The sequence below is a fragment of the Impatiens glandulifera genome, chromosome 2 (genome assembly GCF_907164915.1).
Source record: "Impatiens glandulifera chromosome 2, dImpGla2.1, whole genome shotgun sequence".
In the NCBI taxonomy this organism is placed as follows: Eukaryota; Viridiplantae; Streptophyta; class Magnoliopsida; order Ericales; family Balsaminaceae; genus Impatiens; species Impatiens glandulifera.
Genome location: NC_061863.1, coordinates 66772845 through 66788525, shown reverse-complemented (window position 1 = coordinate 66788525; position 15681 = coordinate 66772845). Strand labels below are relative to the sequence as shown.

At 28.6% G+C, this 15681-nt stretch overlaps 1 protein-coding gene and 1 pseudogene across 1 annotated transcript; both read right to left on the bottom strand.

Moving 5' to 3' along the window:
* Positions 1 to 6590: 6590 nt before the first annotated feature.
* LOC124925272 (putative F-box/LRR-repeat protein 23) lies at positions 6591 to 8083 on the bottom strand. The gene is made up of 2 exons (XM_047465242.1): positions 7906 to 8083; positions 6591 to 7087 (listed from the first exon to the last, which is right to left on the bottom strand). Exons 1-2 carry the CDS (start codon positions 8081 to 8083, stop codon positions 6591 to 6593), a joined length of 675 nt encoding a protein of 224 aa, XP_047321198.1.
* Positions 8084 to 13608: 5525 nt separating this feature from the next.
* LOC124925271 lies at positions 13609 to 15178 on the bottom strand (annotated as a pseudogene).
* Positions 15179 to 15681: the final 503 nt, after the last annotated feature.

The window sequence follows — 15681 nt, the reverse complement described above, 5'->3', positions numbered from 1 at the left end:
TTATTCGCTAAATGTTTAAAATACTCTATTATCTTATCTGTGAATTATATGGCCGATTATCTATATATATATATATCTAATAACGCTTAATTTAAAATGTTGGAGGTGTACTATCAGTATTTTTTTTTTCTCTTTACCATATATAGATATTTATATTTTTTTTCACACTAACAATATAAAATATTTTTTTATTAATAATTTTTATATTAAAATATATAATATTACCTAACATATTTAATTTTATATTTAATAATAATGATATATATAATAATGCTTAATGCATTAATATAGAGGTTTATATACAAACTTATCGTATATTAATAAATATTTATTTATATTTATATATAATAACGTTTAATTTGATTTATTAAATTAATAATAAAAATTCACTATAATTCTCTTACTCTATTTTTCTTAATTAAATTATATTAATATTAATTCAAAATTTTCATTAAATATCAATTATAAAACCTCCAACAAAAAACGTATAATAAAATTAATATTAATTATAAAACTTCCAACAACATGAATTCTCATTAATTTAGTATTAAATATTAATTATAAAATCTCTGCAATTAAACTAGACTTTTCATTTTCTTCTCCACCCAAATATTTATTTTTTCTACTTACAAATAATCAAAGTCCAGCTGCAACAACCACGTCAACAAACACTGATATTTTCTTCCTCCCTCCTCTCTTCTTACTCTTTTTTTCTTAAAAATTTTGCTTGTCTGGTTAAAGCAGATGGGGGATATATTACAATCGAGAATATTCAACTCGGAGTCCCTATGGATTGTTGAGCACGATTGGATTCTCCGATTCTAGCCAATTACATTGGAAAATGCGTAAAGTTTCAGATAGCAACGATCGATAAAGGTTGCATCTTTGAAAGGGGAGAAGGTTTGGCGATGGCAATAGCGTCAACTGCGATTCTAGAGGCGGTTGTAAGATTGGCTAAAGGAGCTGTGAAGGGGGTAGAGAACTGGTTATCTGATGCATGATTATCTGATGTAGATTCAGCCTTTATCAGTCCAAAATTTTATGGCATTAGTGGGTTGATGTGTTTTGAGTTGTATTTGACGGATTATGGATGGAGCCATCAATCCAAAAAAAATAATAATCCATCAATTTTATTTTCCTAAATAATAATCATATATATAATAATAATAATATAGAAAAAAAGCTCAATTAGACGTATGTACTTGTACAACTAGCTCATTTAAACGTATGTATTACTAAAATGTCATTTAAACGTACGTACTATAAAAAATTGGATCATTTAGCCTCTTTTAGTAACCATGGTTAACTTTTATTTTTAAATTTATATATTTATTAATTAAATATTAATATATTTTCTCTCTCTTTCATTTTCATTTATATTACTAATAAATGAACCCTCTATTTTTATCTTTTTTATAATTTTTTATTATTTTTATATGAGTATTTATGATTGATTATTTTAATTTTATTTTATATATATGAGCATTCATCATTAATTATTTTGGGAAAAAAGTTTAGACGTATGTACTTGCACAACTAGCTCACTTAGACATATGTACTCATAAAAGGTTATTTAAACCTAACCAACATCAAACTCTAAATGTTTTATAAATAAATGTTTCATGTATTAATATTATGATCATGATTGAAGCTTACAACCATTATTTTTAATATATTAAGTTTTAGCAATTCTGATTATTTATTTAGCAGTTTCACATTTTCAAACATGCATATTATAAGTTTTTCTAGGCAGTCAAACAAATTTCAACACAAAACAAAGATGGGTCCTTGCAAAAAGTAAATTAAAGGTACAACAAAAACACAATCAAAACATTTAGAATAAATCTAAACTCCAAGTCTCCATTACCCCGCTACATGAAGGAATGTTCAAAGGAGACGAAATCATGATAAGGTTCCGTGTTGAGAATGCATGAGTCGAATTTGAATTCATAATCATCAGTACAGTCATGAGGGTCGCGGAGTCTTTTTATGGAAGAACATATTTTACTCAATTCACAATCCACAAGTTTAACGCTAAAGCACTGCCTAATATAAAGTGATTCAAGATGATGGCAAGAGTCGAGGATAGCTTGAAGATCATTGTTCGACATCGGATTCTCAAATAGGCTAAGGTGACGCAGCTCAGATATGCTTCTTGCTATAGCAAATGCTTCCTCATTTTCATACTCATATTCATGAAACATACCGTTTTGATTAAATGTGAGTGATTTCAATCCCGGACAGTGGCGACCAACAAGTTCCAAACCTACATGTGTGATGTTGCAAAAATAAATTTGAAGCTCTTCCAAGGATGACAAGTTTTTAACAACTTCACTTAATCCCTCATCAGAAATGTTCCAGCACGCTGCAAGTCGAAGACTCCTCAACGGATTTCTCCTAAATACCAGCTCAATTCCGGTTAGTATTAGATCCCCAATCAACCAACAAGTAAGACTCACCCAACATAAACAAAATGTAAGAGACAAATATATATAAAAAAAGACTTGTTGTTCATAAAAACCTAACAATATATAAGATACTATTTTCTTGTTATTTGGTGAGAGACATATAATTATCACTTTTGGCCTATCATTTATATGGATAATGAATATAACAATACACATTACACATTAATAAAACAATAAATAATATAAAGAAATCCATATTCATATGGAAAAGATTAAGACCTACTTGCTGCTTTAAAGTCTTTTTGTCCAAACAAAAGATGCAATATACAATTTAGGCAAACCAACTGTTAATATTGAAAATCATGAACAAGAAAATTCAGATAAGTGCTAATTTTTAAAATTAGAGGAGAATTACACTCCACATACACGATTCCACTTAAACTCAAAACGTTTTCAGATAAAATCGAACCCATAATATTTTGGTCTTTTACACCGATTCTTATCACTGAGTTACCTTGATAGGTGATAAGTGCTAATTTCTATTAAATATAAAAATTAAACATGCCTCATATACAATGAACTTTTTTTTTACATGTCTAAAAACTCGAGAAAAACCAAGTTATTCAAAGGAAATCATTCATAATGCAATGCTGGTCTAGGGTAAACTTGACAAGTCCATAGGTTAAGTTAGACCAAGATAATTCTAGTTGCAATCCATCTAAGAAAATAAGATTAGTAAACTTAAAAGGTTAAAGCTAATTCAAAATAATAAGTAAACTTAAAAGGCTAAAACTGACACAAGGTCATAAACAATATTTTTCTAATTTATTATCTATAAAAACCAATCATTTAGGAATAAAAGTTAATAATTTATATCTAATAAGTAAAATCAACTTATCAAAAGTGTTGTGTTTGATATTTGTTAAATTAAATAAAAAAATGTCTATATCGGTCACTCACTGTATCAAGCTAGAATGGATGGGAAAAACACAATATCCTTTCATGTCTATTCATATAATTTATGATTCTTTTCTTTGCAATTTAGAATTAGAAATAACCAATAAAATTTACCTTAATAAAAAAAGGTTAAGTTATCATATTCTTCAAAGGGTACTCATGCTTTAAGAATGAAAGACCAAACGTTTAAAGGTCATTCAAAAGTTCTTCCTAATAAGATTCATGAGAACAAGACAATAATACATGCCCTTTCATAAACATACTTTAGGATTTTTTTCTTTATAATATCTATGGGGGAAGAAGATTCTTATACCTGTTAGAAAGATGCATGAGGAGATCGTCACATCCAAAACTTGCGATTTTGAGATCAATCAATTGTCCACAACTCCGGTCAATTGCATTCTTGGTCATCTCAACTAGATCAGAGTCTGTGGGGGCGGAGACGCACGAGGTTTTTAATGTCGAGGTTTTCCATGTCGATGTAGCGCTAGAGCTCAGGGTCTTTACTGATTTTATGCCACGAGTGACATACTATTGGGATAGTGTTCAGTATTTCAATGATCCCAACCTTTTTTCGGCAGGAAGTCCACCCAGTTCCGAGCCTCGATTACTTTTTTTTCCGGGCAAGGAGTAATAGAAGAGGAGTCCGCCGCCGAGCGGAGAGAACGAGAAGTCGATAACATTATTCAGAAAACTCTATTATTTTAGAGAGAGAAGTATTTATATATAAACGAGACAAATATTATTTTAATCAGTTCATTCGGTGATTTGGTCAGCGTGGTCTTCAATCAACAAATATAAAATAATCCGAACTGATGGTGGAGTCATAATTCAAAATTTATCCAGATTAAAAATATTTTAAGAAAATAATATAAAATAATTACAATTGAAATTGAAATTTACTAATTTTATAAATAAAATATTCATCAAATATTTTTTTAATGGACGTGATAAATTTTCATATTTAAATGCTGAATAATTTGATACGATTATATTTTAATGTAAATTCGTTTAATTTTATCATGATGATTAACATGATATAATCCTATAAAAATATGTAATCCATAATTATACAAAACTGATGAGAATGAATTTCAATTTATGTACAGTGGATTTAACTCTATACAAATTATAGAGACATAGTTGCTAATAAGAGAAAAAAAAAATCAAAATTTTTAACTACTTAGGGTATCTGATTTGATTTTAGTGAAATTTAATGATATTAAGATTGAGTTAAGATAAATGTACCTAGCCCATGAGCTTATCCAATCAATTATTATTTTTACTTTCATACAACAAGAAGAGTGAGTTGTATGTTTTGGGCTTTGGTAAAAGAAATTATGGATTATTGATATTTATTTATTTTTCATAAGTCTAGTTACAAAAAAAATTAATAAAAAAAACATTTTTGATTAATGTCTTGAGGATATATCAAATAATAAAATATATTAATATACATGTTTTAATATATATATATATATATATATTATATTTTTTTGGAATAATAAAAAAGATAATAAATAATTCAAATAAAAAATTATTTAAATATTTAAATACTTCACCATAAAAAAATCAATATTTAAGTACTCCACCATAAATATTTTAATAATCTACCAAATCATCATAAAACATATCCAACTCAAAAAAGATATATCCCCTAGAAAAAAATATCTTAATTTGATTTCATTTCTTATTCGTTTAGAAGTTACTAATTCATAGTTAAAATTTAAAACACATAAATATTCAATAATTTAAAAAAACATCAAAGAAAAATGTTCATAATCCAACAAAACAAAATCTAAATTACCAGCGAAATTACCAGGGAAATCACAGTTAACATCATCATTGCCAATACTCAATTTTGGGGAATTCAAAATCAGTCTCATCATAAGATTGAAAATCATCATCATTAGGATCAGTAGAGTCATCGGGGTGGTAAAAATTCCTTTATGGAAAAACATCTTTTGTCCAACACAAGATCAGCTCTCGGGTCAACTCTAAAGCACCTCCTAAGATCAAGTGATTCTAGACGAGGACAAGAGTCGAGTATAGCCTATAGGCCTTCGTTTGTCATTCCATTACCAATAAGGTTAAGGTGTTGCAACTGAGGCATTATTTTTGAGATAGCAAGTGCATCAAAATTAGGATCAATTCCATCGTCATAGTCCTCCTCATACCTTATAAAACTAATTCCATCACCACTCTCCTCTGTATACTCGATTTTAGTAATTAAACATAGTTTTTTTTAAATGTGAGTGATTTTAAACCAGGGCAGTTGAGACCAACAATTTCAAGATTTACACGTTTGATGTCCCCAACAGTATGAAGTTCTTCTATAGATGACATCTTTTTAGTAGCTTTACTTAATCTCTCGTCTGTAATGAAACTCCATACAAATCGAAGTCGCTTCAACTTATTTTTCCTAAATACAAGCCCAAGCCCAATCAATGTCAGTTCCAAATTAACAACCCAAAATAAATAAAGTACAAAAGACAAATATAGATCCAAAATATTACAAGAGGAAAACAAAGTATGTAAAGATTATTCAAATTTTAAATTCAAAGATTTACTAAAGATATTTTTTAATGCTTCTATGATATACAAATCCACAAAAATAGGGAATTATGATAATTATACTAGATTTTTTATTAAGAAATCTAATATAACCCCTTGGAGTCATGTACCTTAGACCCATTTTATGAGGTAAATGCTCTACACAATCCATTTAAGAAAGTTATCATGCAAAAATAATGTTTATACCATTTATTCTAATCTCATTTGGAAATGTACAGATGAATATCAGAATCTACAAATAAAATGATATTTATACCTGTCAGTAATACTTCTTTATTTCTCTAGCAGTTTCACATTTTTCAAACATGCATAAATAAGTTTTTTCTAGGCAGTCACACAAATTACCACACAAAACAAAGATGGTCCTTGGAAAAAGTAAAGGTACAAAAACAACATAAACAAAACATTTAGAATAAATCTAATTTCCACCACCACCATTACCTCCTCTGCAGCTCTACTAACATTCGCACCTAAGAAGCCGTTGATCCAGTATTCACCATAATTTTCGGTATGATAATCATTTTCACCACCGATATAGAAATAACCTTCATTACCAATATGGATAATTTCACCATATTGATGAGTCGAATTCATAATCATCGGTAGAGTCATTAGGAGGGCAGAATCCCTTTATGGAAAAACATCTTTTACTCAATTCTTCACATTCCTTAAGGTCAACTCTAAAACATTGCCTAAGATCAAGTGATTCAAGATGAGGACAAGCGATTCAAGATGAGGACAATAGTCGAGTATAACTTCCAGACCATCGTTATACATTTGATTCCCAAATAGGCTAAGGTGACGAAGCTCAGGCATGCTTCTTGCTATAGCAAATGCTTCATTACTAGAATAGTGTCCATCGTCGTCATCATAATCAAAATATACAGGAGGGAACATACCTTTTATATTATATGTCAATGATTTTAAACCTGGGCAATTGCGACCAACAAGTTCCAGACCTACATATGTGATTTTCCCATAATAAATGTGAAGCTCTTCCAAGTATGGCAACTTTTTAACAGCTTCAATTAACCCCTCATTAAAAAGGTTCAAGCACTTTACAAGTCGAACACTTTTCAACTGATTTCCCCTAAATATACAATCTTTCAAAGTGTCAGTTCGACAAACAACCAACAAGTAAAACTCACCTATTATAAACAAACTTTAAGAGACAAATATAGATCCAAAAAGACTTGTTGTTCATAAAAAACCTAACAATATATATAAGATACTATTTTCTTTTTATTTGGTGAGAAACATTTAATTATCAACATTTTAGAAGTTGATAACTCTTTTGGCCTATCATTGACACATTGATATTGAATATAATAATACACGGTAAAATTAATATAAAGAAATTCATATTCACAAGAAAACAATAAAAAGCTAATTGCTGCTTTCACATTCTTTTGTCCCAACAAAAGATGCAATAGATACAAAATTTTTTTAAAAGTTGTTCCATTTCAAATTAAGACATTTTTAGTAAAAATCAACCAACAAATATAAATAAATAAAATTACATGTGTATAAACATGAGAAAAACAAGGTTATTCAAAAATTCATTCAGAACTTGTATTGCATTAGGATACAAGCATTCTAAGGTAAAAAATGAAAGACAAAACATTTAAAGGTCATTCAAAAGTTCTTCCTAAGATTTAATAATAGAATGATTATAATATTTATGAGATAGTTTAGGATTTTTTCTTATAATAATATTTTACTAGAATTAGAAAAAAACCAACAATAATGATTTAATCATGAATACCTATTAATAAGATGCATAAGGAGATATTCACTTCCAAAATCTTCAATTTTGAGATCAATCAATTGGCCACGGCTCCGGTCAATTGCATTCATGGCCATCTTAACTATAATGTTGCTCGTGTAGGGGAGATCCTTGATGTTTTGCATGTCAATGGAGCGCCATAGTTTAGGGTCTTGACAGATTTTCTATACCAGGAGATACTTACTTTCTGGATATTCATCAACTTGTCAATGGTCCCAACCTTTTGCAGAATTTCCAAAGAGATATCAAGCGGCAGGAAGTCCACCCAGTTTCCAACCTTCATTACTTCTTTACTCGGGCGAAGAGTCAAAGAAGAGGACTCCGCCGCCGAGCGGAGAGAACGAGAAGTTGATAACATTATTCACCAAAACTAGGGCTTTTGAGAGAAAGAAGCACATATATATATAAATCAAGAAAAATATTATTTTAATCAGTTCATTTGGGGTGATTGGGTGATTTGGTCGGTGAGTTCTTTTTTAAAATTTATATCAAATAAGTTTATCAATAAATAATGGTTTAGGCCTTCTTTAGATAAGGGTTTTTAGAAAAAAATTTGTTATTTAAAAAATAATAATGGACAATAATTTTGAAGATATATAAATAAAAAATATTAATATATAATGATAAAATAAAAAATTATAATTTAAAATATATAATATTTTAATATTTTGATCAATAAATGAAGTGATACAATAAATAAGATTGAGATAGATAAAAGATATTTTTTTGGATTTAGTTATTCATTAACTAATTAAGTTTTGAAATAAGTTATTTAATAATAACAATATTTAAATTTTTATAATTGATATAGTTATAATATTTTAATTAATAAATTAAATAATTTAATAATAATTATATATATATATATATATATATATATATATATATATATATATATATATATATATATATATATATATATATATATATATATATATGTGATTGGATGGTTTGATTTTATGTAAAAATTTGAACATAACCAACATCAAACTCTAAATGTTTTATAAATAAATGTTTCATGTATTAATATTATGATCATGATTGAAGGCTTACAACCTAGTATTATTTTTAATATATTAAGTTTTAGCAATTCTGATTATTTATTTAGCAGTTTCACATTTTCAAACATGCATATTATAAGTTTTTCTAGACAGTCACAAAACAAAGATGGGTCTTTGTAAAAAGTAAAGGTACAACAAAAACACAATCAAAACATTTAGAATAAATCTAAACTCCAAGCCTCCATTACTCCGCTACATGAAGGAATGTTCAAAGGAGACGAAATCATGATAAGGTTCCGTGTTGAGTCGAATTTGAATTCATAATCATCAGTACAGTCATGAGGGTCGCGGAGTCTTTTTATGGAAGAACATATTTTACTCAATTCACAATCCACAAGTTTAACGCTAAAGCACTACCTAATATCAAGTGATTCGAGATGATGGCAAGAGTCGAGGATAGTTTGAAGACCAAAGTTCGACATCGGATTCTCAAATAGGCTAAGGTGACGCAACTCAGGCATGCTTCTTGTTATAGCAAATGCTTCCTCATTTTCAGACTCATATTCATGAAACATACCGTTTTGATTAAATGTGAGTGATTTCAATCCCGGACAGTGGCGACCAACAAGTTCCAAACCTACATGTGTGATGTTGCAAAAATAAATTTGAAACTCTTCCAAGGATGACAAGTTTTTAACAACTTCACTTAATCCCTCATCAGAAATGTTCCAGCACGCTGCAAGTCGAAGACTCCTCAACGGATTTCTCCTAAATACCAGTTCAAGTTCGGTTAGTATTAGATCCCCAATCAACCAACAAGTAAGACTCACCCAACATAAACAAAATGTAAGAGACAAATATATATAAAAAGACTTGTTGTTCATAAAAACCTAACAATATATAAGATACTATTTTCTTGTTATTTGGTGAGAGACATATAATTATCACTTTTGGCCTATCATTGATATGGATAATGAATATAACAATACACATTACACATTAATAAAACAATAAATAATATAAAGAAATCCATATTCATATGGAAAAGATTAAGACCTAATTGATGGTTTCAAGTCTTTTTGTCCAAACAAAATATGCAATATACAATTTAGCCAAACCAACTGTTAATATTGAAAATCATGAACAAGAAAATTCAGATAAGTGCTAATTTTTAAAATTGGAGGAGAATTACACTCCACATACACGATTCACTTAAACTCAAAACGTTTTCAGATAAAATCGAACCCATAATATTTTGGTCTCTTACACCGATTCTTATCACTGAGTTACCTTGATAGGTGATAAGTGCTAATTTCTATTAAATATAAAAATTAAACATGCCTCATATATATAGAACTTTTTTTACATGTCTATAAACTCGAGAAAAACCAAGTTATTCAAAAGAAATCATTCATAATGCAATGCTGGTCTAGGGTAAACTTGACAAGTCCATAGGTTAAGTCAGACCAAGATATTTCTAGTTGCAATCCATCTAAGAAAATAAAATTAGTAAACTTAAAAGGTTAAAGCTAATTCAAAATAATAAGTAAATTTAAAAGGCTAAAACTAACACAATAGGTCATAAACAATATTTTTCTAATTTATTATCTATAAGAAACCAATCATTTAGGAATAAAAGTTAATAGTTTATATCTAATAAGTAAAAACAACTTATCAAAAGTGTTGTGTTTGATATTTGTTAAATTAAATAAAAAAAATGTCTATATCGGTCACTCACTGTATCAAGCTAGAATGGATGGGAAAAACACAATATCCTTTCATGTCTATTCATACAATTTATGATTCTTTTCTTTGCAATTTAGAATTAGAAATAACCAATAAAATTAACCTTAATAAAAAAAGGTTAAGTTATCATATTCTTCATTGCATTCTAAGGGTACTCATGCTTCAAGAATGAAAGACCAAACGTTTAAAGGTCATTCAAAAGTTCTTCCTAATAAAATTCATGAGCACAAGACAATAATATATGCCCTTTCATAAACATACTTTAGGATTTTTTTCTTTATAATATCTATGGGTGGAAGAAGATTCTTATACCTGTTAGAAAGATGCATGAGGAGATCGTGACATCCAAAACTTGCGATTTTGAGATCAATCAATTATCCACAGCTCCGGTCAATTGCATTCTTGGTCATCTCAACTAGATCAGAGTCTGTGGGGCGGAGACGCACGAGGTTTTTAATGTCGAGGTTTTCCATGTCGATGTAGCGCCAGAGCTCAGGGTCTTTACTGATTTTATGCCACGAGTGACATACTATTGGGATAGTGTTCAGTATTTCAATGATCCCAACCTTTTTTCACCAGGAAGTCCACCCAGTTCCGAGCCTCGATTACTTTTTTTTTCGGGCAAGGAGTAATAGAAGAGGAGTCCGCCGCCGAGCGGAGAGAACGAGAAGTCGATAACATTATTCAGAAAACTCTATTATTTTAGAGAGAGAAGTATTTATATATAAACCAGAAAAATATTATTTTAATCAGTTCATTCGGTGATTTAGTCCGCGTGGTCTTCAATCAACAAATATAAAATAATTCGAACTGATGGTGGAGTCATAATTCAAAATTTATCCAGATTAAAAATATTTTAAGAAAAATAATATAAAACAATTACAATTGAAATTGAAATTTACTAATTTTATAAATAAAATATTCATCAAGTATTTTTTAATGGACGTGATAAATTTTTATATTTAAATGCTGAATAATTTGATACAATTATATTTTAATGTAAATTCGTTTAATTTTATCATAATGATTAACATGATATCATCCTATAAAAATATGTAATCCATAATTATACAAAACTGATGAGAATGAATTTCAATCTATGTACATGGATTTAACTCTATACAAATTATAGAGACATAATAGCTAATAAGAGAAAAAAATTCAAAATTTTTAACTATGACTTAGGGTAACTGATTTGATTTTAGTGAAATTTAATGGTATTAAGATTGACTTAAGATAAATGTACCTAGCCCATGAGCTTATCCAATCAATTATTATTTTTACTTTCATACAACAAGAAGAGTGAGTTGTATGTTTTGGGCTTTGGTAAAAGAAATTATGGATTATTTATATTTATTTATTTTTCATAAGTCTAGTTACAAAAAAATTAATAAAAAAAAACATTTTTTGATTAATGTCTTGAGGATATATCAAATAATAAAATATATTAATATACATGTTTTAATATATATATATATTATATTTTTTTGGAATAATAAAAAAGATAATAAATAATTCAAATAAAAAATTATTTAAATATTTAAATACTTCACCATAAAAAAATCAATATTTAAGTACTCCACCATAAATATTTTAATAATCTACCAAATCATCATCAAACATATCCAACTCAAAAAAGATATATCTCCTAGAAAAAAATATCTTAATTTGATTTCATTTCTTATTCGTTTAGAAGTTACTAATTCATAGTTAAAATTTAAAACACATAAATATTCAATAATTTAAAAAAACATCAAAGAAAAATGTTCATAATCCAACAAAACAAAATCTAAATTACCAGCGAAATTACCAGGGAAATCACAGTTAACATCACCATTGCCAATACTCAATTTTGGGGAATTCAAAATCAGTCTCATCATAAGATTGAAAATCATCATCATTAGGATCAGTAGAGTCATCGGGGTGGTAAAATTCCTTTATGGAAAAACATCTTTTGTCCAACACAAGATCAGCTCTCAGGTCAACTCTAAAGCACCTCCTAAGATCAAGTGATTCTAGACGAGGACAAGAGTCGAGTATAGCCTATAGGCCTTCGTTTGTCATTCCATTACCAATAAGGTTAAGGTGTTGCAACTGAGGCATTGTTTTTGAGATAGCAAGTGCATCAAAATTAGGATCAATTCCATCGTCATAGTCCTCCTCATACCTTATAAAACTAATTCCATCACCACTCTCCTCTGTATACTCGATTTTAGTAATTAAACATAGTTTTTTTAAATGTGAGTGATTTTAAACCAGGGCAGTTGAGACCAACAATTTCAAGATTTACACGTTTGATGTCCCCAACAATATGAAGTTCTTCTATAGATGACATCTTTTTAGTAGCTTTACTTAATCTCTCGTCTGTAATGAAACTCCATACAAATCGAAGTCGCTTCAACTTATTTTTCCTAAATACAAGCCCAAGCCCAAGCCCAATCAATGTCAGTTCCAAATTAACAACCCAAAATAAATAAAGTACAAAAGACAAATATAGATCCAAAATATTACAAGAGGAAAACAAAGTATGTAAAGATTATTCAAATTTTAAATTCAAAGATTTACTAAAGATATTTTTTAATGCTTCTATGATATACAAATCCACAAAAATAGGGAATTATGATAATTATACTAGATTTTTTATTAAGAAATCTAATATAACCCCTTGGAGTCATGTACCTTAGACCCATTTTATGAGGTAAATGCTCTACACAATCCATTTAAGAAAGTTATCATGCAAAAATAATGTTTATACCATTTATTCTAATCTCATTTGGAAATGTACAGATGAATATCAGAATCTACAAATAAAATGATATTTATACCTGTCAGTAATACTTCTTTATTTCTCTAGCAGTTTCACATTTTTCAAACATGCATAAATAAGTTTTTCTAGGCAGTCACACAAATTACCACACAAAACAAAGATGGTCCTTGGAAAAAGTAAAGGTACAAAAACAACATAAACAAAACATTTAGAATAAATCTAATTTCCACCACCACCATTACCTCCTCTGCAGCTCTACTAACATTCGCACCTAAGAAGCCGTTGATCCAGTATTCACCATAATTTTCGGTATGATAATCATTTTCACCACCGATATAGAAATAACCTTCATTACCAATATGGATAATTTCACCATATTGATGAGTCGAATTCATAATCATCGGTAGAGTCATTAGGGGGGCGGAATCCCTTTATGGAAAAAACATCTTTTACTCAATTCTTCACATTCCTCAAGGTCAACTCTAAAACATTGCCTAAGATCAAGTGATTCAAGATGAGGACAAGCGATTCAAGATGAGGACAATAGTCGAGTATAACTTCCAGACCATCGTTATACATTTGATTCCCAAATAGGCTAAGGTGACGAAGCTCAGGCATGCTTCTTGCTATAGCAAATGCTTCATTACTAGAATAGTGTCCATCGTCGTCATCATAATCAAAATATACAGGAGGGAACATACCTTTTATATTATATGTCAATGATTTTAAACCTGGGCAATTGCGACCAACAAGTTCCAGACCTACATATGTGATTTTCCCATAATAAATGTGAAGCTCTTCCAAGTATGGCAACTTTTTAACAGCTTCAATTAACCCCTCATTAAAAAGGTTCAAGCACTTTACAAGTCGAACACTTTTCAACTGATTTCCCTTAAATATACAATCTTTCAAAGTGTCAGTTCGACAAACAACCAACAAGTAAAACTCACCTATTATAAACAAACTTTAAGAGACAAATATAGATCCAAAAAGACTTGTTGTTCATAAAAAACCTAACAATATATATAAGATACTATTTTCTTTTTATTTGGTGAGAAACATTTAATTATCAACATTTTAGAAGTTGATAACTCTTTTGGCCTATCATTGATATTGAATATAATAATACACGGTAAAATTAATATAAAGAAATTCATATTCACAAGAAAACAATAAAAAGCTAATTGCTGCTTTCACATTCTTTTGTCCCAACAAAAGATGCAATAGATACAAATTTTTTTTTTAAAGTTGTTCCATTTCAACTTAAGACATTTTTAGTAAAAATCAACCAACAAATATAAATAAATAAAATTACATGTGTATAAACATGAGAAAAACAAGGTTATTCAAAAATTCATTCAGAACTTGTATTGCATTAGGGTACAAGCATTCTAAGGTAAAAAATGAAAGACAAAACATTTAAAGGTCATTCAAAAGTTCTTCCTAAGATTTAATAATAGAATGATTATAATATTTATGAGATAGTTTAGGATTTTTTCTTATAATAATATTTTACTAGAATTAGAAAAAAACCAACAATAATGATTTAATCATGAATACCTATTAATAAGATGCATAAGGAGATATTCACTTCCAAAATCTTCAATTTTGAGATCAATCAATTGGCCACGACTCCGGTCAATTGCATTCATGGCCATCTTAACTATAATGTTGCTCGTGTAGGGGAGATCCTTGATGTTTTGCATGTCAATGGAGCGCCATAGTTTAGGGTCTTGACAGATTTTCTATACCAGGAGATACTTACTTTCTGGATATTCATCAACTTGTCAATGGTCCCAACCTTTTGCAGAATCTCCAAAGAGATATCACGCGGCAAGAAGTCCACCCAGTTTCCAACCTTCATTACTTCTTTACTCGGGCGAAGAGTCAAAGAAGAGGACTCCGCCGCCGAGCGGAGAGAACGAGAAGTTGATAACATTATTCACCAAAACTAGGGCTTTTGAGAGAAAGAAGCACATATATATATAAATCAAGAAAAATATTATTTTAATCAGTTCATTTTGGGTGATTGGATGATTTGGTCGGTGAGTTCTTTTATAAAATTTATATCAAATAAGTTTATCAATAAATAATGGTTTAGGCCTGGTTTAGATAAGGGTTTTTAGAAAAAAATTTGTTATTTAAAAAATAATAATGGACAATAATTTTGAAGATATATAAATAAAAAATATTAATATATAATGATAAAATAAAAAATTATAATTTAAAATATATAATATTTTAATATTTTGATCAATAAATGAAGTGATACAATAAATAAGATTGAGATAGATAAAAGATATTTTTTTGGATTTAGTTATTCATTAACTAATTAAGTTTTGAAATAAGTTATTTAATAATAACAATATTTAAATTTTTATAATTGATATAGTTATAATATTTTAATTAATAAATTAAATAATTTAATAATAATATATATAT